Genomic DNA, 26,049 nt, shown 5'->3' on the forward strand with positions numbered 1-26,049 from the left:
AGATGTGGTAAATATAATCAGACAAAGAATATCAAGTGCACTTCTATAGTACATAACAAAACAGACCCAGAAATCACTTCTTTGAATTTGTAATATAGACTGCATTATAAAAATACCTGACTTGCAAAGTTAGGTAAAAATGAAAAAAAATCTTAGTTGAAAAATTACAGATTTTCAGTACAGAGGGATAAATAACCTTTTATTTAAAACCATTAAATTTAGAGTCTCTTATGTATTTCAATTTTGTGTAGGAGAAAGGAGAGTCAATTCTTCTAGAAGGCACTAAATGGTTTAAATGTGCAAATGACTTCAAAAAGAAATGTGCAAGATGCAGTCAAGGAGACTGCCTGGTTCTTGGGTTGCATTCTTCAATCTTCACGGTACTGTGGATTATTGCTCAAGAATTTTATCAGTCACCAGGTGTTCTTACAAGGACTTCAGTGTGCTCAGTCCACCAAGTTGCAGATCTCCTTTACTTTCTGGTTGAACTCTTCTGGTTGATCTGCATATACATAATGCCCTGCCCCAAGAATAGCCTGGGGAAAGAAAAGCAGTCATTGTCAGTGTGTAGAAGCATTTAATAAAACACAATGATACATAATCAAAGAAGCTTAAAAATAAAAGTGAGAGCCACTATATTAAAAAATAAGATAAAACAGTAAGAAAGACTAAGCTATGGTAACTATCAAGTATTGATATCAAAAAGATTTAAGAGTAAATAGGAAAATCTACTGAATCTTAATAAAATTTTAATATCTACCCTCCCCACCTCAAAAAACAAACAAATAAACAAACAAACAAACAAACCCCAACTCCACTCTCAGTTGACCACTAATGAGTGAGCCGACAGAGAAACTGAACAAATTGAGAATGTGCTGTCTTGAGGTGGGAGTTAGCTGAGATGCTACTTGACCAGTGTTTATTTTAGTCTCTCTAGAGACGAGAAAGCCCCTCAGAAAGGTAATTTGCTGTTGGGACATGAAGATCTGTGTGGCTCAAACCCTGCCTCCTTCACATGGGAGATCAGGTCTCTGTCTGAGACTACAGGTATAGCTTGGTTGTGAAATCATGACAACCCAAAATCTCACTTTAAGGGAGATCATAAGAGGAATTTCACCTCCAATGGAAAACAAAAACCAAGCCACACACTTACTATGGTCTTCACATATGAATGTGGTCGTAATGACTGAATGCTGGTGCCAGAATTGCCATCTATGCAGGATCGGGCGCCGAAGATCACTGAAACTGGAATGTCAGGGTGCATTTTACCAATTCGCTGAAGCATTGGCCTTTTTGCCCATCCATAGGGAATAGTCATATTCTTGAAAGCTGTTTCACCACTTTAAGGGGAAGGAGAAAATCACATTGCTTAACTTTTGGAGATGAATATGCATCACAGTCTCACCTCTATCAAAGCACACCCACATTTAGCTTCTCCAGCATTTAATAAAAATCTTAGCTTAAGTAGAATTTACTAATTAGGAAGAGATATCACAGTTAAATGAAGAACATATTCTTGCAAACTCCAATGATGGGTCCATTTCTGCATTCTTTTATTTTTTGTTCTTTTTGAAACCAGAGATTGAACTCAGATATGCTTAACCACTGAGCCACATCCCCAGTCCTTTTTTATATTTTGTTTAGAGACAGGGTCTTGCTGATTGCTTAGGGACTTGCCAAATTGCCAAGTTTAAACTCACAACCTGCCTGCCTCAGCCTCCAAGACCACACAGGAAAATGGATCAATGTTCCTGGAACAGCCCCCTAAAAACTGCTGTAACAACTCAATAAAGTGTGCAGACATCAATCACCAGACCTGACTGCCCAAAAACTCAATCCCTTGAGGATCTCAAACCTCCAGCCTCCCTCACTGTTGGCAGAGAACTTCTAACCTTCTTTACTGAGAAGATGGAAGCTACAACTATAACTAGCAGTAGCTGCCAAGAGCACTTTTACCAATTCTGTTCAATTTACCTCAGTCTGTTCAATAAAGTAGGTGGACATATTTTTTTCCGAGGGAGATAAAAAGGGAGGATAAAAAGGGAAGGAGGATGTCTCTGCATTGAGCCTTCCAGTCTTGGGTCCAGGTCTTAGTTTTAGAAAAAAAAAAAAAAAACTAGAAACTGCTTGAAGTATTTGAACTGTTTGAGATAAATCCCAGAATTGCTGAATCCAGTCTTCAAAACAGGTTCCTCAATAATTCTGGTGCACAACAGAGCACAGGAACTGCAGCTCTTCATTTCCTACGCCACTCTAGAAACTCTAGGGCTTTGTCCTCCTACCTGTCCCCTATCTTTCAATTACCTTCTCCACTGGTACCCTGCACCCAATATCCTTAAGTCATATGTTCTAAAAAGATGTCTGGCCTCCTTGCTTTCTCTGGCTACTATGCACACACTTGTATATTTCCTCTCATCTCACCAACTGCAGCTGTGTTTCTCATGCTGCTATTCAGATGTTAAGAGCTGCTCAGTAAAAGAAGAGTGTAATCATGAGTGAACTTGAAAACTGCTGCAAAGCATTTCCCATGTACTTGGGAGGTCAACACCCTCAGGTATAGTAAAGGTTCTAAGAAGATCCATGGTGCAGAAGACCATTTACTTTTGTTTAAACAGCACCCCTTTTTTTGGTGAAACATTTATACTATTTGGGAAATGCTGCTTTGTGTGTTTTCTGAACTCACAACCCAATCATCTCCTACAGATTCTTAAGATTGAGACTTCCTCAACTTATGCAAAAAAGCACTTTAGGGAAAGAAAGTACATCTTCTTTTTTTTTTTTTTTTAATACCCCATCAGAACTCAGAACAATGTTTTATATAGTGGGCACTCTATTAATATATGAGTAATTAAGAAGTATTAGACAGGGTTGGGGAGATAGCTCAGTTGGCAGAGTGCTTGCCTTGCAAGTACAAGGCCCTGGGTTCAATCCCCAGCACCACAAAAAAAAAAAAAAAAAAAAAAGAAGAAGTATTAGACATTTGTCCTTTTAAATTTATTTAACTGACAAAAATCTGAACTCACATATTTAAAAAAAAGTTTGCACAAACAGCAAATTTAGAATTGAACCTTACCTTGGAGTCTGTACATTACAGTGGTAGATGTATTCTGTCACAGTATCATCTTCAAACATTGAAGAATACTTCCGTTTAAAATCAGGCCTTAACCGCTGAACTAGACTTAAACCTATTAAATAAGAAATAAAAACATGTATATTTTAAATTATAAATTACATGCTAAATAATACCAAAAATTTTAATGCTTGCTCACATAATAAGTATTTAAGTATTGTGTGTATATACATCTACATGTATTCAAATATACATTTTAGATGTAAAAAAAGCACACATCCTGGCAGTTGTTCTCCTCAATTTCCCTATGGAAAGTTTAAAATAAGAATTAAAGAATGCAGTATACTGACTTAGAGATGCACTTCGGGGGCTCAAAAACATATATGTTAGTTTCCTAGGACTTGTTTTTACAGGAAAATGAATTATCTGAACATGACCAATGAACAGAGCAGTTGGTACATAAGATTAACTTACTAATTTGTATCCCCTTGATGACTACAACACACCAGCATTTGCATGAGGTGAACTGGGATACGTAAATATTTCTGTGGGAAAATAAACTCAGAGCTTCTGTTTGGGACACTGCAACACTCTCTGCTGAGGTCATTCCTGATGACCCACAGTCCCTCTTGAGGAGTGAGGTAGGGGCAAGGCCTCCAGAGAAAGAGGTTGAAGAGCCGATGTCTCTTCCAGTCACAATTTTTCATTCTAGGGTCCTAGCCCATGGCTGGTTTCTCTTTCTGTACCACCACCCACTCTTGAAGGTTTTGCTTCTTTACTGGCTCTTCCTTCCTATCTCTGAAGGAATTATACCACTCCACCAATAATTTTATGGTGCAGTTGATAATCTACATCACCTCTGCCACCCCCAACTACAAGCAAGGAGTACCTGCCTCGTCTACTGTTAATCTGTCAACATTTTGCTTTCCTAGAACATGAGGACTCACCAAAGGGCCCTGCAATCCTGAGTCCAGCTAAAGGGTTAAAGGGGGTCAATGCTGCTCCCAAGGCTCTGATCCAAACTGGAATTGGTCTGTCTTGATCAGCAAGGTCTGGTCGCTCAGGAAAACCCCAAGGCTCCACTAAGATGAGATGACTAACCCTTTTGAGGAAAGAACAGACGCTCATTTGGCAAATTTACTCTAAGCCTCTAAAGAATTAACAATTTTTACAATAAACATAGAGTGGATCACTTTCAAAAACATTCATGTTATCGAGAAGAATGATTGCTAAACTCTTAAGACTCAGCAGGATTTGAGAGGTATATGGTAGAGAGAGGACTTAATTTTTAAATATCTACAAGTGGATAACAAAAGATGTGTGAAAGCAGGGTACAAAATTATTTTTTGAGAGAAGATCACCTGTCCAGGCTACATTCTGGCAGATGATACAGATGAATAACCACTTAGAAAAAAAATCAAATGATTCCATATATCTTGACACTGCAGAAATGACTAAAGATCAGTATCGCACTGTAATAAAATAGCCTCAGATACCAATGATAATCTCCTATGAATCAATCTTCTAACAATTTTAAGAAAAGTTAGGAGTTAAGGTGCGTTCAAAAGAACTTAAAGTGAACTTTCTCACAAATATAAGAATGATGTTACATGAACTAAAAATGTGTCCTTTAGTTTTGGAGTCTAGAATCTTGTGAAAAGGAACAATCTATCTACTCTACTTGTTGACACCATGACATACTGGCATTACATTCTGTTCCTAATCCTTTCCCAAATTTCTTTTTTACACAACAGATGTATTAATTTCAACTTCATATAAAATTATCTCATTAATAGTTTTAATTTTTCCATCTTATGAAACTTGTTCCCATTGAAGAAAAAACAGAACTATCAGAGTACTTCCATGTGGCTGTCATGCTTCTACACATCATACAGATTCTTAACCAAGCGCAAAGGTCTTCTGATGCAATACAATGTTCTGCTGTAACCAAAAAGCCAACGAATGTCTGCCAAAATTTCCCAAGGATGAATCCATAATGATTCTAAAGTCCTTTTCCTAAGTCATAAGTGAAAATGAAAGGTAAAGAAACTAAAACGTGCATAGATGGCATTATTCCTTATATCAAATCTTTTATTATTTTGTTGGCACTTATAAGGATCAGATAATGAGTTTTTTACTTTGATTGCATTTTTTCAAATGGAAAGTTTTAGAACAGACTCAGCACAGAGCTCAATGGGTCCTTGGTGAATAATTGGTCCAATCTTTCATCACAGATGGGAAGGAAGCTGAGACATATCATCATGACCTGCCTCAGGATACAAAGCTAGTTAAGGTAGAACTGGGGCTAAAACCATTTTCCCATTCCAGCATACCAACAGATGGCAACAAATTTACTAGGCAGACTTTCTGTCCTAAAAATATCCTAAGTACCATATAGCTAAAGGCAAAGCTTAACTTACCAACTCTAGGTCAGCTCTAGCAGGGGACTCTAGATTTCAAAGTATTGAGAAGATTTATGAATACAATTATGAATCTGAGTGGAGATACACGAAATGAGGAAGTTCCATGTATTTAGTGTGCTTTTACAGCCTAAAAGGTTTTTGTTTGTTTGTTTGTTTGTTTGTGGTACTGGGGACTGAGTTCAGTGGTGCTCTATCATTGAGCTATACCCCCAATTCTTTTAATTTTATATTTTGGGACACAGTTTAGCTAAGTTGCCCAGGTGTGCCTCTAACTTGTGATTCTTCTGTCTCAGTCTCCTGAGTAGCTAGGATTACAAGCATTTGCCACCACTTTACAGCCTTAAAGTTTTATGAAAATATTTTCTACTAATATATAGGAAAGAGGTTGGAAGTGAGTTTTTCTTTTATGACAAAGTTGTCTTATACTTTGGCCATCTCCCAAATTTATTTATTATACCACACACTGATATTCAGGAGGGGGAAGCATCCCAGAGGGGCAAGTGGAATTGATAAACAGCCACTTAGCTGAAAGAAGCAAGGATTCATATTAGTTAATAGCCAGTATTAGTCATCATTGAATTATCTCCTAAAAAAGATGAACTCTTTATTAAACATACCCTACCCTAAAAGATTGTTAAGTTTTTGTTACAAATTTGTTAAGGGATCCTGTCCAGTCTTTTCTATGCTCTTTCTGACCTACTGACCCAAAAAGTAGGAGGACAGAGGAAAACTTGAGGGAGGAAAGTCTCATTTTCCTCTAGACAAATGATATTTCTGTTTTTGCTTTACTTTTTGCTTCCCTTGCTTAATATAATCTTCAAAATATCACCCCTATGTAAAAACGTCAGTTTAATAAAGTATGCAAACCACACATATACTAGGGCAAATAACCTCTTTTTGTTTTTGGAAAGGAGTAAATTGGCCCAAGAATTGTTGAATTCTGTGTCTTCAGAACCTAGCATGGTGCTTTAGCACATGGCAGATGTTCAGTCAATGTGGATTACTATGCTTTCCCATATTTCCTTTTGCTCCTTATCCATAACAATATACACATCTTATAAAGTATGATTATAGAGTAAGCCTAGGAGTTGGTTCAGCCTGGATTGATATGGTTCCCCAGATGACATTAGAACATTACTGGTGGTATTTGTTTTATTAATTTCACAGGCCATTACTTATTTGTGGTTAATAAAATCCATTTAGAGGGTAAAGAACCAGTCTGGTATTTTTTTTTTAAATAAAACTGTATTATCTGGAATAGAAAAATAAAACAGTGTAAGTATTGTCCCACAAAACTTTTGTTTACACACACACACACACATACACACACATAATTTGTACTGAGGGTTGTGGTCAAAATGTTTAAAAATAATTTTTAAAAACTCTACAACTACAATCTAAAACTATACTTACTTCCATGTTATCTGCTTTGACTACATGTAAAAGACCTCACAAAATAATTGATTTTTTATTGAAAGATTTTTAAATAAGATAAACCATGCAAAGCACTTAGGTTGGTGGCAATCAAATAAGTATCCAGTAAATGTAAACTAGTTATAGTAGCAAAAATAGAAAAAACTTCTATAGTAGAATTTATTCCAGGGGGCAAGAGAAGATAGTGGCCAGCCTGGTGAGCAACAAGTCATTTGACCTCATTGTTCAGGAAAGCCTGATCGCAGGTTTTGGCTCACGCTTATTATGTACTGGACAGAGTTCCCAGGCTGTCTTCTCCTCTACTTGCTCCTAATGAAAAGATGAAGTCCTCACTTGATAGGAGTTACTTGGTTTTAATGCATACCTAAACTATGATAATTATCCACACCCTATACTCTAATATTCTACAGAGGACACCCTGATGGGATTGTTAGTTCACATTTAGGGTAAAGAATGGATCTAACAAGACAGGGTATGTGAGTCATCCTATCTAGACATCTTGGTCAAGAACTAGAGACCAAGTTAAACTACAGGAAAAACAATGAACCAGCAGGGCAGGAAAGAGAACAATCCATCCCTTTTGAAACACAGAAAGGCATTCTTCTCAATATTAGTCACTAGGGTTTTGCCTTGAGTTCGAAGATGATGAGCAAGTTATAGCTTTAAAGACAAAGTTGTGGATAATGCCTGCACCAAAACACTGGGATGAGATTTGATTTTGTCTAAATGCTAACAAGGGTATATAAACCTGAACTTCAAGAAATTCAATAGCCAACTGGACATAATGTGACAAAACCAATTAATTCCCAAACCGACTAATGGAACAAGGAAAGGAACAGGAAAAAATCAGAAAGAACTCAAGTCAGTGCACAAAGGCAGCATTCTCAAAGAGAAGTTAGCCCAGATATCCCCACGGGCTCTATTCCACTAGGGGTATGGAGACAGGGAAGGTCTGCATAGATCGACCTAAGTTCCTCCAACACCAGGTCAAATGGAACAGCTTTTCTTCTCAAGAGGACCCAGCAAGAATTGCTCAGCCTAGGTCTGCATAATCAGGAGGCAGAGCCAGGTCACATCAATGGGAAACTATTCAAGATAAAATTATCTGAAAAATTATCTTCATTAGTGAAGAATAGTTATAACCTACTCATTTTAACTTCAGACTGGATCTCTGCTAAACATTTTCTAAGTTAAAAGTTTCCATAATCTCCTTTTCCCTAGTTTATAACAAATCCCTATAAAACACCAACAGTGTCTTTGTATGAGGTCCTAAGCAGCAGGAGTAGGAAGAAAGGGAAAAGGAAAAACTGAGCACACAGGTGAAAGAAAAGTGATGGTTATCTTTGGCTACTACTGCTGGCTTACTTTACTCTCTTATGAAGCAGGTTTTACCAAATGGCAGTCCAAAACACCTCATACAGAGAGTGGCCCTACTGTTTGTGACCAGCACATTAATCTAATAATGAAATTACAGATGGCATCTCTAGTTATTAGACATTGTAGCAAGACAAATGAGATGAACTACGATTGTTTTGGGGTAGGAGCATGGGTGTGTGCCCTCATTTGGAGTCACTTCCTAAGCAACTCATAACTTCTCTGCCCATCAGTCACACTGGCCTTTGCAGAATAATTCAGGTGTCTGCCTAGTATAAGCCTTCTGGAATTTATCACATTGCCTAGAATATTGCCACCCAATATTCCCTTTGAGATCAGGCAGTACTTCTGCAGGGAACCACTGCTGGACCTCAAGAGCAGGTCAGGTTCACGACACTGCCCACCTCCCTACACAGCACTCATCACAGCTGTTATTGCTACTATGTGGATGTTTAATGCATATCTCTTTCCCAGCATATGGGAAACCTTACACACACTGGAATTCTGGGCTTTGTTCCCTTGTGCTCACTAGCCACTCTAGCATAGCATAATACCTGGCATATGCCTGATGGATGAACAAATGAAAGACAAGATGAAACACAGAGGTATTCCTTTAATTAGATATGATTAATACCATCTATTGTAAAAAGATAGATGTGACTTAAAGCAACATTTTTGGGGGGGGGTTCTGGGGATTAAATCCAGGGATGCTTAATTACTGAGCCACATCCCCAACCCTTTTTATTTTTAATTTTGCTAAGGGTCTTGCTAAGTTGCTAAATTGCCTAGTGCTTTGTTAAACTGCTAAGGCTGACTTTGAACTAGGGATCCTCCTCCCTCGGCTTCCTGAGTTGCTGGGATTATAGGCATGCACTATTGCACCCAGCAAAACAAATGTGTAATATGAATGGAGCTCAGCTAACTCTTTAGACATTTTCTTTTTAAAGAAAAAGAAGTGAAGCAAAATGGCTCAAAACACAAAAATCACTCAACATTATTTAAACACAGCCAACCTGCTGGAATATTAGAGTATTTCATTCATGAAAAGAACCATCAGGTACTTCTATATAAAGTACCATAAGTGCTTAATACTCAGTTTTTTTTTGTTTTTTTTTTTTGTTTTTTTTGTCTTTTTGGTTTTTGTTTGTTTGTTTGTTTGTTTTGATACTGGGGATTGAACTCAGGGGCACTCAACCACTTAGTCACATCTCCAGCCCTATTTTTTATTTTATTTAGAAACAGGGGCTCACTGAGTTGCTTAGCACCTTGCTTTTGCTGAGGTTGGCTTTCAACTAGCAATCCTCCTGCCTCAGTCTCCTGAGTTGCTGGGATTACAGGTGTGCACTACCATAATCAGCAATACTCAGTTTTTAATCGGCATCAAGAATCTTGGGGGAATATGGGATCATTACACAAGTGAGGCTATAAAACACACAGAGGCACTTAGCTGCTCATATAAATGAACCACCCACATTGATCTAATGCACCCAAATAATCAGTAAATACTAATTAGTTTTTATTTGCTCTCTATCATACTAATCCTTTTTTTCTGATATTCAATTGCATTTTCTGATCATATTAATTGTACAAATAAATGGATTTCACTGTGATAGTCCCATGCATAGCATATATTATTCTTTGACAGAATTCATCCTCCCTACTGCTCTTTCTCCTCCCTCCCTCTCCCCTGGCTCCCATCCCTACTAGTCCATCATAAGAATCCCTCCTAAGCAAACACAGTAAACTAGGTTTTTTCACTCTTCTGTTCAAACTGTCCTTTAAAAACAAAGAATGAAAGAATGGGTTGCCCATAAAAGATAAGGATGGGAATAGGTATGGATTGGGACACTAAATGCTAACAATGAAAATAATGTTGCCTTTTTCCCCCTCCATGCATGGAACAACAGAAATGAAGATGCCCTTTTACCTAAAAGAAAAAAAAGAAAGGTTATTATATTTATCATATCTGAAAAGTCTAAGAAGAAAGTATGTCTCAAAGTTCATTGGGAAAGGGAAAGGGAGAAAGAATGAGGAAGAAGAATGGAAGAGGGGGTGGGGGAGGAAGGGAGAGGGAGAGAAGGAGAGAGACAGACACAAAAATGGCACCATGAACAAAAGAAGTTATTTGAATTTCACTGACCTCAAAACCCCTTTCCCTCCTCTCCCTCAGATCTTTCTGGAAACTCAAAGATTCATTTTAATCTTATGACAGCATAATAAAAATGCTACCTGGACCAAGAAAAAGTGGGAAGAGACATTTAGAGTAGTTGGTTCTGCACTTGCTTTGTTGATACAAAGTCAATTGCTTGATAACAGTAGAGATATTGTGTGTGTGCTAGAGCAGAGAAGCAGTCAACTGTGTATTCAGTAGTGGGGCCAACCTGAAGGAACACCAAAATGCTTAACCTCACTTCCAGGTTAACTTAAACACATACACTCGTAGTAATCATGATTGGGATAGAGGATGTCACTATTTTGAAATTAACTTGTGTTTAATAATTTAAGTTTTATGCAGGTAAGGATATTGTCTGGAATATCCAACACACTCTAATTGAGTATAATATTTGGTGGCAACCACAGGAATTTAGACATGCTAATTATTCTAAGCATTGTCACATCTATTCCTACTACTTAGTGGTTCTTGTTCCTCACACGGACTCAAGTTTTATTTCTAGCATTAAGTACAACAATCTAAAAAATCATTTTCTAAAATGTAGTCAGTCCAATGCAGGGATCACTGGCCTTGATTTAGATACTTGTAGCTATTCTTCTTTTAATGATGGTTTTAAAGTGTTCACTCTATTCTGGAGCCCTGCATTCTCCCTATTTCAAAAGAGCATTTCATAACTGCACATGAAAATCTTAACAAATGATCTAATCAGTAGATTACTATGAAGGGCCAGGATTCTAAGAATTAATGACCAGTGTCTGAACTCTCCACAGATACCACATGACAACTATTACAAGAGACATAACAAACACCTAATAAAAAAACAAAGGAAGGCCAACTCCCACAAAAAGTTCTGCTGTCTTATATCAGGAAATCATTCACTTCCTTCTCCTTTCCAAAAACACAGCTAGGTGTCTATCACTAAGAGAGAATTAGAGAATAAGCCCAAAATGCTAACTAGGAGAACATTTGTGTTTCTTTTGAAAGAGAACAGAGCTGCCAGTTGACAAGACTATTACTATCTAGCATATACAGAACTCTAATCTCTCCACCAGGTATTACTGCTGAAGTTTAGATAATGAATCTGTGGAGAAAAAGTATCTCTGCCAAGAGGAAGAAAACTTTGGCACACAGGGCTGCTGCCCAGCATGCCAAATGCTGTGTAGAACGACACACCTGGAATTATGCAATAGGGTGGCCTCATACAAAGTGCATATAGGTTCTGTGAAAATGACTATCATCCCATGTTTCATTCACAGATCTCAATGTCAAAGTCTGTTGCAATTCTAGATTTAAAAATTAGACTAAATGGAAAAATACATTGGTAATATACAAAAATACTGATATTCATTTTTTTGTTTCTTTCCAAAGGATAAGCAAAACAATGATGTTTTTCTTTGATTTTCTTATATCCTAATGCAAATTCCTCTCAGAGTAGCAACATGAATAGGAAATAGCATAAAAAACTAAGGTAAAGAAAGGAAATAATGCTAGAAAAGTTCTGAAGCAAATATTCATTAATTCAATGACTGCAATACAGTTCTATAATGAGAAAGGTCAGGGAATTGTATAATCAAAAACCATGCCAGATACCTTATGAAGGAAACTAAAGTTTAGAGGTTATATGATTTGCTCCAGTCACAAAGATAGCACTAGTTCCTAGATCTTCAAATTCTAACCTTGTGGTTCCCATTACAACTTACTATAATTTAGAAATGGTTAAGAAAAGCCTGCTAGATCCACAGGCCTAATAATGATAATAATACCAGAATAATTTTGACTTGTGGCTTAAAATTATACACTAAATTTTATACATTTCTAAATAACAACTATAAAGTCCTTTATCAAACTTACTAATGTATAGCTTGTATACCAGGAAATCTGATGTCATTATTTCAACTACTAAACTGGCCATTGGTTGTGGCTATTTGGCCTATAGGGTCCTTCAAGAGAATGTCCATCTTGAAAGGCTTGGACAACAATAATCATCAAACATGGAAACCAGAGACCAGCACTTGGAAACCAAGGTTATGATCCATCTCTTCTGTCACCACCACTTACCTTGATGGGTACTTCAGTGAGTAAGCAGCAGCCAAGAACCCACCCAGGTTGTGTCCAAGCAGGATCATTTTGTCCAATCCAAGGGCACATCTCCATTCTTCAATAGAATCCACAAACTGGTTCTCCACTTCCTCTGCATCACTGTCAAACCTGGGTCTACTACTTCGTCCAAAGCCCAACAGGTCAAAAGCATAGACTGGTCTATCAGTGCAAAGATCTCCAAAATTCAGTGCCCAGAGTCCAAGACCTCCGCCAAAACCATGGAGGAGAACAAGTGGAGTCTTATTTGAAATACTGTGAGAGAACTTCAGTGTCCATATTCTATTTCCATTAGATATACGAACAGGTTCCTTTTTGTAAGTGCAGGGGACACCTAATGAAAACATAAGAGAAATTCTGCTTAGTTTCATCTCTTCTAAGAAAGAGATACTCAAAGCAATAAAAAAATTAGTAATCTAGAAACCATATGGTATTTAACCATATGATTTTAGCCTTTACTCTTTCAGCCCTAAAAAAGAAAGAAGACATATTTTATTGAAACAAGTAATTCTAAATGATCAGACAAGCCCCAAGATCTGTGGTCAGTTTTTGGCAAATCACATTACCTCCTGATTTCTTTCTACTCTATCATATAACGGTATTCCATGCGAAGAACTTGGTGGTCACTGAACCCATTATTTTTAGGATACTAGCTTAGCAGACAATAATAAAAGAATTCCACCTGGAATTTGTAAAACACTTGATGGATTAAGCATTGAATGTTGAAGTCAGGCTTGAAGGAATCATGAAAAGATTCATGAATTTAGAGAATGATTAAAGATGTCCATTAGCTGGGAGGGTAGCTCACACCTGTAATCCCAGCTACTCCAGAGACTAAAGCAAAAAGACCCAATGTTTGAGGTCAGCCTAGCTAATTTAGTGAGACAAAAAGTCAAAAAGGGCTGGATGCAGCTCAGTGGTAGAGCATACCCAGTTCTGTTATTAAAAAAAAAAGATATCCATATTAAACACAAAGCTGAAATCTTAAGTCATTCAATGCTTAGTAGAAAAATGGTGACAGGGTATGTATGGTAGGAACTCCTTAGCATGAGGCACCAGGCAACCTGAGTTCAAGTCTAGCATGGTCCAGAAAATGTAAATAATTATGATTTTACAGAGCAAAATTCTTACTTTTGTTCAATGCCACAAGACTAAAGACCATGAACACCCTCTAAAGTTAACTATACTTGAAACTAAATCTGAGATTCACTTACATTAAATTAGCAACTTTATACCGCTTAATTATTTGTGCATATTTGTCTATCGTGGACAAAACAAGGAGAACTGGGTATTTCTGCTCTTTAATCAAACAAATAGTTTCAGGTTTTGTATTCACAGAGCAGTGGCAAAGAAGAAATCCAGCATTCATTCAGAATATTCTCAACTCCCATGACCCTAAGGGGCGGGTGCCACTAATTTAGATAACGAGGTGATCTGGCATTAGTACCCAACCCAATCACTTCATCATTTTGAACACAGTTGGCTGAATATTCCCATAAAAATGATCTGTAATGTCTGGCAGACAGCTTGTCTTATTGTATTAGTTGCTTGCTTTCATGTCTGATATTGAAGCAGGGACCAATTCTCATTCCTATTAGCACCCCTAGTACCAGGAATAGGGAATCAACGTTTGTTAAATGCATGATTGAATGTTTACCACCCTTTTTTTAACCTCCTTACAACAATTCCTTATTTTTGTAAACCATAATGACAACTTTCACAGTTTTGTAGAAATATATGGAGTAAGTAGAAATTAATTTTTATGTTAAACATCCAAGTAAGATGACTAATTATCCTTTCCTAGGTTACTTTAACTAGGCACTGAATCCTCAAATACACATCAAGAAAATTCATTAATGGTAAAGAGGATGAAAAATAGGTGCGAACGAACATCTACACATATGTACAAGATAATCGTGCATATGATTCACATTATGTAATCCATTCAACAAAACGAAACAATAAATACCAGTACTTAAAACTACACCCTCCCTCCCCCCCCCAAAAAAAAAAAAAAAAAAAAAAAAAAACTACACCCACCTGGGAATGACTTAACAGAAGTTTGGATAAAATTTCAGTGCTTATAAGAAACAAACAAACAACAACAAAAAGAAAGGTTTCCGTACCAGCATAAACATAGAACTAAAGCATCCTAGAATGCTAGAGCTGTAAGAAACTCTGTGGATCATCCTATCCTCTCTCTTTACAGGTTAAGAAATGGAAAGCTGAGCAAAGTGGCCAGCCCAAGATCCTGAGGCCAGCTGGTGACTGATGTAGGTTATGTAGTTCCAATCTAGTATTTGTTTTACTATACCAGGTTCTGTAATATGTAGAATCTTTTTGAAGTATATAGGGGTCCTTGAGACCCTCTGAGGAGGTCAAAACTGTTTTCACAATTAATAGCAAATTTTTATTTGCCTTTTCAGACTCATTCTCTGAGAACAGAGTTTTCCAGAGATCACATGATAAATTATGACCCAAGGGACTGAATGTAGAAGCAGATATGAGAAGATGCCTTATGTCGAGCCAGACAGTAAAGAGACTTGCAAACATATAAAACAACATTACTTTCTTCACTACATTTTTGTTTGGAGAGTATCTAATCTTTTTTTTTTACAAACATGTTACTTATTTTAACTTCAACAGAATTATTATTATTTTCAAATAAATTAATGAATTAACATTTTCAATTATTCAATTTTAATTTCTGTTATGGTAAATATTGATAACAATAACCTATAAACAAAGCTGCTTGGGATCCTTACTAATTTAAGAGTTTAAAGTTGAGAATCTCTGGCCCACCATATTTTGGCACTTGATGACACAGAAGAGGAAAAAGTTCTTTTGCCAATAGCTAACACACCACAGAATCTTATCTCCAGTTTCAGGGCAATGCAATATAACAGATCTATTTTAGTAAATAGTTCTGGTAACTTACAAGAAGAAAACCTTACATTTTAACATTTTCTCTTCAGCTTCTTTAAGGTGTGATGTTGATGTAGGGCACCAGGTGGGAAGCCAACCAGTTAGCCATCCTGACCTACAGAACCAAAAGCAAAATGCAAATGGGTGAGTTCATGGTCTCCTCAACTCCCAACTATTAAACACCCAGAAGAAAAGCAGCAGTGGAACCTATTACCTGTGTGACAGTGAGCTACAAGTGACACGAGTGATTCAACAGGTATAAAGCACTATAGGAAGTACAGGGAAACAGATACTCAACTTCAGCCTGTGTACCTACAAGTACATATCAAAGTCCATTGTATCTTCATGGACAGTCAGATTCCAAATAATAAAGTCGAGGCTAAAAATGGGCAGAACAAGAAAAAACAAAAAAGCATTCTTCCTTGAGTCCAAGACAGCCTCTTATCAGGGTAGAAATACAAAAAAGTTAAAGTAGGTTCATTTGTATGGCAGGTTCACAGCAAGTACAAAAGGCAATTGCCATGGGGGTTGAGAGAAGAGAGCCCTTATTAAAAATCAAAGTTAAAAGAAAGAGGTCCAAATCTCATGAGAAAAAGTAGTAACATACCCCCAGTATGAATGTATGAATGTAAGGAGATGCCTGTGTAAAATCTGCTTAGGGTAAACTAGTTTAATGTTAATAGAAAAACAAAACAGCTTTGGCTTTTAGTAAACAGTAGATGAAAAAACCACCCAACCATGTTTCAGAAGATAGCCAAAGAAAGAAAACAAGGAAGCAGGTCTGAGGCAACAGGTGAAGAAAGATGCAGAGCAGCTAGAACCTACACACTTTGCTAGGAGAGGGTGAGCCTTCAACTCCTGGCCTGGCAGCAGGAGTTGAATAATCTGAGACAAGGTAAAGCTTCAATAGTCATCTATCTGACAGTTGAAAAGGGTTTGGTACATGTTGGCAAAATAAGAACTTTCTAGTGAAAGAAAAATTAAATAGAAGAGGAAAAGTGACCAACTACTAGAGATTCCAGATGAGAGGTTAAGAGCCTGAAACAAAATCTTGGCAACAGTGATACAACAAGAACATATGGCCAAGGAGTGTTTAAAAGCAAAACACACTGGATTTGGTAATTAGTTGAATATAACGGTATAATAAGGATCCTCAGTATTCTTAGGGTGTCACTATAATGACAGAGAACACATGAATAAGAATAGGTGTGAGCAGAGAAACATGATAAATTTTGGAAAGGTTGATCCAAAACCCAGCTTTTTCTAAGTTTTGAAGGTTCATCCTACATCACTTCCTTCCCTGTAGTAATTCTCTGGATATTATATACAATAGGTGCTCAATAAGCAATGCTTGTTGAATGATCAATGTTACAATCCAGGGTACTCCCAGTATGCATTATCCCCCTCTCACAGATGTGAAAACACTTGGTCTAAGGGTATACAATTAGTAAATGACACAGTAGAGACTTCAAGGTCAATTCTGAGTGACTCCGAAGTCCTTTTTTTCTCAGGTGATTACTGTCCTTAAACTGTCTTGAGGAGTTGTCCATTATGCACAAGACAAGGTCCACATTCCTTGGGCCAGCACAGATCATTCTTGACAATCCATACTTTCTCATTACTCCCAAAGCTTCATAATACTACATGTCTCTTTGTCTAGCTCTTACCTCTGCCCAGAATGACTCACCTGTTCTGAGACATCATCCCTGACTCTGATACCAAGGGCAGAGGTTTGGCCCCTGTTACAGATTCAGTTACTAGTGCTATGGTTATTTAAATATTTATCTGCCTACCTGCCTACCGCACTGACAGCTAAGTCAATCTGAAAAGTCATCCATTCAGACCCAGTGCCAAACTAGCTGATGGTCATGTAAAGACTTGAGAACTGTGGGTCTCTGGCATAAGAAAATAAGAAATATCAGAAGTGTGAAAAGAAAGGCAGATGGGTTTCATTTCTACAAGCAGAGTACTTAAAGTACCACAGGTTCTTTAACATAAGCTGGCATATGGACAGGGCAAGGAGCTGAACCCCCTAAAAAAGAACCAAAAAAAAAGTGTAGCTATTAGGTTTATGATCAACTTACTTTACATAACACACACACACACACACACACACACACACACACACACACACACGGTCAAAGGACAGTACTATAAGTAGTGTACTTGGTCAGGCTTTTATAGCCAAGTAATTATATTACGGCAACAGTATGTACAGAATCGGTCTAAAGAAATGTAACAAATGTTAACAGTCTCCATTATAATGAGGCTCTAATGTTCTATGCTGTCAATTTCAAACCTCGTGCAGTAAAACGACAAGATGCAAAGACCTCTAGGTATCCTTTGCAAATGTTACCTGTAACTTATTCTCAATGTATAAATACAATAGAAAACATTACTATTGGTCTATATGTAAACCTATTTACAAATTAGGAAAAAGAGTCGAGGCTCCAGCAATTAATTTCTCAATATATTCAACCATTTTTCAGTTATTGGACAAAGTGTTTAATAAGCAATTAACATTTTAAAAATACAATGACCTTCAGTTGTTTTGTTTTGTTTTTTAAGTAACCTATCATTGAGCTAAAGCTCATTTGTCTTTGACCAGTCATTAGGTCTCTGACTGTAACAGTATGACTTAGCACCACCAGGAAAATTACTTAAAACTCAATCTCATCAACTTTCTTAAGTAAATATCCCTCAAAATCATCTCTTTGCTGGAGAGAATCAGAGGTCAGTTAAAAAAAAATGAACTGTAATCCACTATTGCTCCAATTGACATCATAAACAAGTTGGGGCAAAGAAAACACAACCATCTTTGTTTCAGTCTTTTAACAAAATTACATTCAAAAAAAAATTCAGACTCTATATCCTAATGATGTACAAGGTACTTGAATTTAAAAAGTTATATACCAGTCTATAACATGGCAATTAGGCCTGCCTTCACAAACTTACCATTTATCCCAAAATGAATTTTCAAAGGATAGGACTATCTGCCCATGAATTTTGCTTCCTAATGATCAGTTCAACTCAGTGTTTGTAAACCTAGTGCATTAATTTAAAAAAATTAGGGCTCTTCAACCACAAGAAGACAGGCAATCTCTCTTCATGTGTTCACAGAAGTCTTTCCATCAAAGCACTTTAAGTGTGTGTGTGTGTGTGTGTGTGTGTGTGTGGTTTTTTTTTTTTTTTGCTAAAGTATATTTAAACTAAAAAATCTATACTTAGCAAAATATAATAAAACATTGTTTTTTTATTTGTAATGGAACACTTTTCCCCTAAGCCCTGACAATGTTTCTGTCCAGGTTTACTTTAACCAGATGATAGACATTATATAGAAATGTCCTTTACTTCTGTCTTAGAGATAGTCTGCAGGATATGCCGTATGCATAATTGGCTCAAAGGAACACTTCAAAAGACTGAAAAGCAAGGATCTATCTATTCACCTGTTAACTCACTGTTCTTTGTTTAAAACTTCCCACACCTTATCTTCCCACCTCTGTTGATTCAACCCTCTAAAACTAACCCATCCAACCCTGCCTCCTGTCCTTTGGGTAAGTTAACCTCATTTTCAAAGAGACCTTGCCCCTTTTCACAGAATTTTCTATGCCATTTGATGTTATTCAGCAGTCCCTAGACTGAGCATGTGGAAGACTGGAACTAAGGACAGAGTCTATCAGATGTCTAGCCATTCTTCTGAGGTCACAAAACTTAAAGTAAAAATTTGCATGGCCCATCTAAAAAACAGTGAACTAGACACAGGGCTGCCTCTTAGAAAATAAATAGAAAAGCAAAACCTAACTCCTCTATTTTATTTAAGCAAATAATCAGTAAGCACTATCATCCACTGCAGAGACCCTAATTTCAGGAGATCAAAGTATCCACTGTAATACCAAAAAAAAAAGTCATTCACAGGGACTGCAACTTTCCAAAAGTAAACATCTGTTAACCCCAGGATGGGTTAGGAATGTGTCCCAAAGGATTCCTACACAGCCCCATCAGAGGCCCCAAACTAGTATTACTAGCAAGGCAAAGGACCCAAGACTTAAAGCATTCAATCAAAAACCAAATAAAAGTATTCTTGCTCCATTACCACTGTAGCTGGAAACAGAGAAAAAAAATTTAACGAGCAGACTTCTGAGTAAGAAAAACTTCAAAAGACCACATTAGAAGAAGCAATTCTAAGGAAAGTCAAATGAGAAGTGCTAAACATATTAGAGTGTATTTATCCTGAGTTTGAGAGCTGAACATTAGTTTTTTCCCTTTAACTTTCTACCTAATCTTTTGTTTTTCAACATTATTAACACTGTACCCCTTGCCATGAACATTTAAGTTTCCTGGTAATCCCTGTTTTGTTCTCCAAGACATTTGACTATCTATAGTATTACTAAACCTGAATTGCACAACCTATAAATATTGTGAAATAGTGAGAGAGGTTTCAAAGTATTCTGAAGAAAATATACAGAAGTCTGGTAGATTTCCACACACTCTTGGCCACTCAAAATAACATCTCTAATTAGGTTATAAGTAAAAAGGATTTCATTAGATTATAGTTTTCTTTAAAATAGCCTCCATCCCTAAACTGGTACAGTCAAGAAAAAATCATGTAAGTTTATTATTGCTATCTATAAATTAAACTAAGCAAGCACACTAATTCTCTCATTTAAAGAAACCATGAGGTTTTAATTTTTATTATCAATATACAGATTAACTTGAGTTGTTTACATATGTATTCTGAAACAATCCCTCAACCAATAAATAATTAAAAACTTCCAAATTGGAAACTATAACACAACTAAAAGCCTTCTTTCTTGGGAACTAACTTCTTAAATCCTATTCTTGGGAAAGAGAAAAAGACTGTCTCATATAACTACAATTTAAGTGACTAACACCATTTTATTTTAGATAAATGATACTTAAATGACTCAAGTTATCACTGACCATCATATCAATGTCAACACAGACCCTCTAATTTTAACACATTACTTAAGAGTTTTCCCTCTCCACCCCCACCCCCACTTCTAGTTTATAATTTTTTAAAGACTTGTTGCTGGTGATTCAGTGTTTTAGACAAGCCATGTGCTAGTAAAATCCCTCCCACCCAATTGTTTCCTACCTTCTCTCACACAGCAAAACACACCATTCAAGTCAGACCCTTCCATGACCTCACCTTCAAACAAACCTGAAGAAGCGACATGTGTACATTTAAATTCACATAGCTTAACAAGTCAGAGTAACATTTTGTTGTTAGTTCTAAAATATAAACTTATCCATTAGATAATAAATAAAATAACAATTTAAATCCTATGTCTCAAACTGAACAGTTATTTTTAATAAAATCATGTCTCCATTTACTTTACTAACTCACAATCAAGAATGAGGAATTACAAAACCATGCAGTTAGACTAAAACTCTATCAGTTAGTAAAGGCTATTTTAAGACAATATACTGTTTCAGAATAGCTATTATAAATACTATAGTTCAAGTCTTTAAAAACTCCTTCAGAATTACAAGTGTCTCTGAAATACTTATCCAGTGTTGTTTTCTATTAAATGGATCACCTCTGGGACTTTACAATCTTTTGTCACAGGACTGAAATTTGCATTTGCTGGCTTGTGATTGACATTTTGGAGAGCAGGCACAACAGTGAGGCATGGGATGGTTCATATAAGGTCAAGAAATAGAATCCTATTCCCATTTGCCCCAGTATAATTTAAGTTCATAATCCTAATTGTTGTCCTATGAAAATTCAAACTTTTCTGAATATCTTATGATGAAAAAACTTAATTCACACAGCTGCAAAATGTATTATCAACTCCTGGGTTTTTGATCTTAATGTTTGTGTCAGTATAAATTTACAATAGTTGAAGTGCTTAATTTAACAAAAATGTATTGAAGTTTAAAGCCCATTTAGGGTTTATCAGACTTTTAAGTAAGACAAAAGCCTTGTTCTCACTAAGCTGATAAAACAAATATACAAAATCTATACTAGGAAATATTGATATAAGTGCCATAAATAAAGTTTAGAAAAATACCATGGACTTTAGAGAAGGGACTCACAATCTGTTTTGGGTTAGAACAATGTGAATCAAACCACAGAAAAATGAGAGGGGAGCAAGGAACATTTTTAAGAAACCAGAAGGCTAAAGCTTACCTAGAGTACAGCGCTCAGGGAAGAAGTAAGACTCAAAAGACAGGTGGGAGCTGCACTGCCTACAAAGAGCTCTATGGGCAGGTTGGGGATGTATAATAAAGCCACTGTATATGAGGAAATATAATAAAGCCACATGGTATGCTACTGTGCTGCAAACAGGACAAGTCTTTTTGGAAATGTAGAAGTAATGAATGAAATGAGCTATGCTGAAAGCCATGTTACCAGGCTGGCAATAATCCAGAGGAGGAAATAAGGAAGGTCTGAACCAGGTGGCTCCCAGTTAACAGTGGAACTAGAAAGGAAATACATTTAGAATCCAGTGGACTTGGTAAGAGATTTGGTATTCAGGGGCAAGGGAAGGGGTGAAGGAGAATCAAACAATAATGTCACCTTTGTGATTTTGGATGATCAGAAGAATACAATTGTCCTAAATACATAAACAAAACAAAAGAATGTAATTGCCCTGATAAAAGTAGGGAAGTCAAGAGTCTTGCTGGTTTTGTATTATCTAGTTTAAGGGAAGTACTGTATGAGTAAGGTCCTGATCTGAACATGTTAAATTTAATGAATCAGATATAAGCATCCAACAGCTAGAAGCATCACTGGAATATAGAAGACAGATCTGTTTCCTCCACAGATGAGACGGTTCACAGAATGAGTAAACAAAGCACAAAGTAAAAACAAAGATGAAGATAGACTCTTGGAGAATCACTACATTTAGGAAAGAGTTAAGAGAAGAGAACCTAATAAAAGTTGACTGTTCATGGCAGGTAAGACAAGGAGCAAAATGTCATAAGAGGTAGAATGTCTAATGAGAGTTTCAAAAAGAAGTAGCTATCAAGTTTGTTATCAAACATTGAAAAGGATCTGAGAAGTGCTGAGAAAAATAAAATGCTAGTGGGAGGTGGCACTGAGGAGTTTCTTGATTTTTGAAGAAGCCAGGTGGCAAGGGTTATAAAAGGGGAGATGGCAGCAAGGTGGAAGGCATAGATTGAAGTAGCGGTTTTGTTGTTGTTTTTTTTTTTAAGATAAAAGAAACCCACTCTTCTAGTTCCAACACAAAGAACTGTGTTCAAATTCTGATGGAAACCTAGTGTGATGTTTGCAAGCCAACTAAGGCATGGAGTAGAGAGAAAAATCTTTTATTTATATCTTATTTATAGCATGTAATGATTTTCATGGTGTAAATACTCCTACCACAGCCAATTTCAAGTTACTGAAGGTAAAATTCCCGAGAATTTAGCAATTGGTTGCTGCAAAATTCTTGAAAATTTAGCAATAGCTTACTGGTACAAATCAACTCCAGTACATCGCTGCAAACCATCCATTTTATAGTCTATTCTGCAAATGAGCTATTTTGTGACAACTTTTCTCTAAACTTCACTGATATTTAATCATTCTCTGAGATAACCTTATAGCCATTCACAGAAGTCTTTCCCACTCTTGCTACATTTCACTTTCTCAACTGTACTACAACTGAAAAGGTTTGATGTTGAAAGCAAAATGGCTCCCCAGCAAGCCTATCCTCACTTAAGGTCACAAAGGAAAAGACAAGACTTATATACTTTAAAAAAACTGTCAGATGAGTGTTTTAAAATTCTTTCACTTGTTAATGTTATCTCCCCATCTGTACTGGTCTGTTTCTGTTGTCCATAAGATAACATCACAGACAAAGTTATCAGAAAAGAGGTATTTTGGTTCATAATTCAGGAGACACAAGATTAAGGGGCTACATTGGGGTTGACCTTGCCGGCAAAGTCTGAGGTGACATATGAATCACAATGCAAGAATCAGGGAGCATGAGAGTATACAGTATGTATATGTGTCTGATCTCTCTCTCTCTTCTTATGAAACTACAAGGACACTTATTGGGACCCCACACTAAAGACCTTATCTGATCCTAATCACTTCCCAAAGGCCCCACTTCTAAATATCATAGACTGATTAAGTTTCCACCCTCTTAATATCTCATGATGCAGACGGATTAAATTTCAACATGTAGGATGCTCAAACCATATCCAAACCAAGGCACCACCTAAACCCTAAACATCTTAAGTCTAGGGAACTTGACTCAAACAAGAGTCAAACATCCCATCAGTCCCAATCCAAGTGAGAAGCAGCAGAAATGTGGGGGAAATGCCTTAGCAATTTCCAGACAGCTTGGGGGGAAAGGGGTCCATCCTAGCCCTCCTACTTGTTGGTGGCAAATTCAACTGCAAAATAGGAACAGGAATACCTAGGACCTTAGGTTTAATATGACCACACCCAGCAGGAACAGAAACATAGTCTTCTCTGCTCGCTTGGTACAGTTCACCAGAGTGGACACTGGACATTGCTCAAGTGTACTTCCAAGAATACCAGGGAGACCCACCTCTATTCAGGGACTATTGCTGGTCAGTCACTAATGATTTTTAATGATGTGCCCTCAATGACCTCCAGCTATCATCAAAGCCATAAACTCCTTTTTCATGGTTGTGCCCTAGACTCTCAAACCCTACAATAACAAGACCAAAAGATTCCACCTGTAAGTAGTCTCATAAAGAGTCAAAAATGTTCCAACAAACCTGATAGGAATACAAGGTACCAGACAGGTTCCTACTTGCCACCATGTGACATTTAGCAACTCATCTTGATGTATCAAGGAAGTTCATCAATAAACCAAAATAGTGGACTCTTTCATTATATAAACAAAACTCAGAAGAACAACCTAGTTTCTAAAATTTCACAATTTCCCCCTTCTGGAATCTTTCCAAATATCCTTGTCTCCATGATACTTCATATTCTATCATTTAGGTTAGGTTTCCTATAAAAAAAACTTCCCCACACACATCTTAAGTAAAACTATCGTCAAAATAATTAATTTATAAGAGAAAAGTAGAGAACTTTACTTTCCAACATAAAGAAAGTGACAATCTGGAGTAGCAATCTTTATGGTAATTTAACTTTTCCACCAACTAATTACTCTTCTACTCACAACTGCATGAAGTTAGTTGTGGATATAAAAGAATATTTAAACTCAGTCTACCTCTATCAGAAAAACTTCACATTTTTTCACCTTCCAGGTTCCTACACTTGTCTTTTTTCGGAGGCAAGGCAAGCGCACGCACACACGCAAACACACTTCTCCAGCAAAGAGTGCAGCTTGGCAGTAAAGGATCTACATTTGAAAGATGAATTTTCACTTTCGAAACTTCCACATCTGAAGGGTTAACCTCTTTCCATAAAGTCTGTAAGTCAGAACTCAGAGCCACACGCCCACTTCCCAGACCCCTTTCCCTCGACACCCCAACTCCCCGCTTCTCTCGGGCTCTCCTTCTGGGGACTCCTGGGGAGGCGCCGCCCCTTTTCCCTCGGGTTCTGGGGAGGAACCACCCGCAGCACTTTCCGTCTCCGTCCAGCCTAGGCACAGCGCGAACTTCAAGACCCAGCGGCGCTAGGAGGTGGACAGTGACTCCGGGACAGGTGCGGGGACAGTCGGTCACCGCCGTCCATGCCCGGGCAGAGCCAGGTCCCTTTGCGGGTCCGGAAACGCGGTCACCCAACCGCCACGCCGAGCCACTTACACAACAGCGAGCGGCCCTCGGCGCTGAGGGTCACCTCGGACGCCCCGGGGGCTGGTGCTGACCGCGCCTGCCGGGCAGAGCTGCGCGGGGTTTCACGTCAGGGCACCGCGCGGACGCGCACCGGGCCGGACAAGGCCGCTGCCCGACGTTGCCAAGCTGGGCACAAATCCTGGGCGCTGCCCGAGAATCACGCACCCCTCTGCCGGCCGCACTCACCCCTGGCTGCTGTCTGCGGAGTCCACCTCCTCCTCCTCCGCCGCCATATCCGCCGCGCAAAGACCTGGACGCGTCTGGAAGCCGGCTGACAGGCCGACTGCGCCGCCCCGGCCGCAGCCGCTCTTAAGGCCGCTCTGCTCGCGCATGCGCCACTCACCCACCGGCATCCCCGCGCTTGCGCGTGCCCGGGGGGCCTCGCCCCCGCCCACCAGCTGCGCATGCGTCTGCGTGTCCGACGCGCTGGGGCAGTCAACCTGGGGCAACTGGTGAGACTCACCCGACAGAGTTAGGTAGTAACTCATTCGAATAATGAGTACATTCGTAGGTCACCCGGTGGTACTGATTGTTAGGAGCAGCATATTGTGCAAGCACTTGGTAGTCTGGGGATTGAGGTGCATCCCTTCCCTGAAAGAGTCCTCTTCTTGTGTTTGGTCTTGCGTCAGAGGGCCCCGGGTGGTGGGTGGTCCCCCTGAAAGGATGACTTACAACACCCTTCACCAGAGGCTCTAGGTGCTGGTGTTACAGTAGTGACCCAAACCAGCAACCCCCACCGTAGGCTTTAAATTCACAGGAGGGATGAAAGGAACTTAGGTGTTTAGGAACTTAGGGTTCCTGAAGGA

The 26,049-nt window shown here is 38.0% G+C and overlaps 1 protein-coding gene across 3 annotated transcripts; it reads right to left on the bottom strand.

Moving 5' to 3' along the window:
- Positions 1-178: 178 nt before the first annotated feature.
- Positions 179-25,567, bottom strand: Abhd5 (abhydrolase domain containing 5, lysophosphatidic acid acyltransferase). Of its 3 annotated transcripts, none has more exons than XM_047532045.1 (7): positions 25,430-25,567; positions 15,526-15,611; positions 12,533-12,905; positions 4,018-4,172; positions 3,074-3,185; positions 1,154-1,340; positions 179-536 (listed from the first exon to the last, which is right to left on the bottom strand). In XM_047532045.1, the coding sequence occupies exons 1-7, from the start codon at positions 25,474-25,476 to the stop codon at positions 447-449; spliced, it is 1,050 nt and encodes a 349-aa protein (XP_047388001.1). In that variant the 5' UTR covers positions 25,477-25,567; the 3' UTR covers positions 179-446. The 3 variants fall into 3 exon arrangements, with proteins under 3 accessions (XP_047388001.1, XP_047388002.1, XP_047388003.1); XM_047532046.1 differs by lacking the exon at positions 25,430-25,567 and adding an exon at positions 20,613-20,631; XM_047532047.1 differs by lacking the exon at positions 1,154-1,340.
- Positions 25,568-26,049: the final 482 nt, after the last annotated feature.

This window comes from Sciurus carolinensis, chromosome 17, assembly GCF_902686445.1.
Source record: "Sciurus carolinensis chromosome 17, mSciCar1.2, whole genome shotgun sequence".
Taxonomy (NCBI): Eukaryota; Metazoa; Chordata; class Mammalia; order Rodentia; family Sciuridae; genus Sciurus; species Sciurus carolinensis.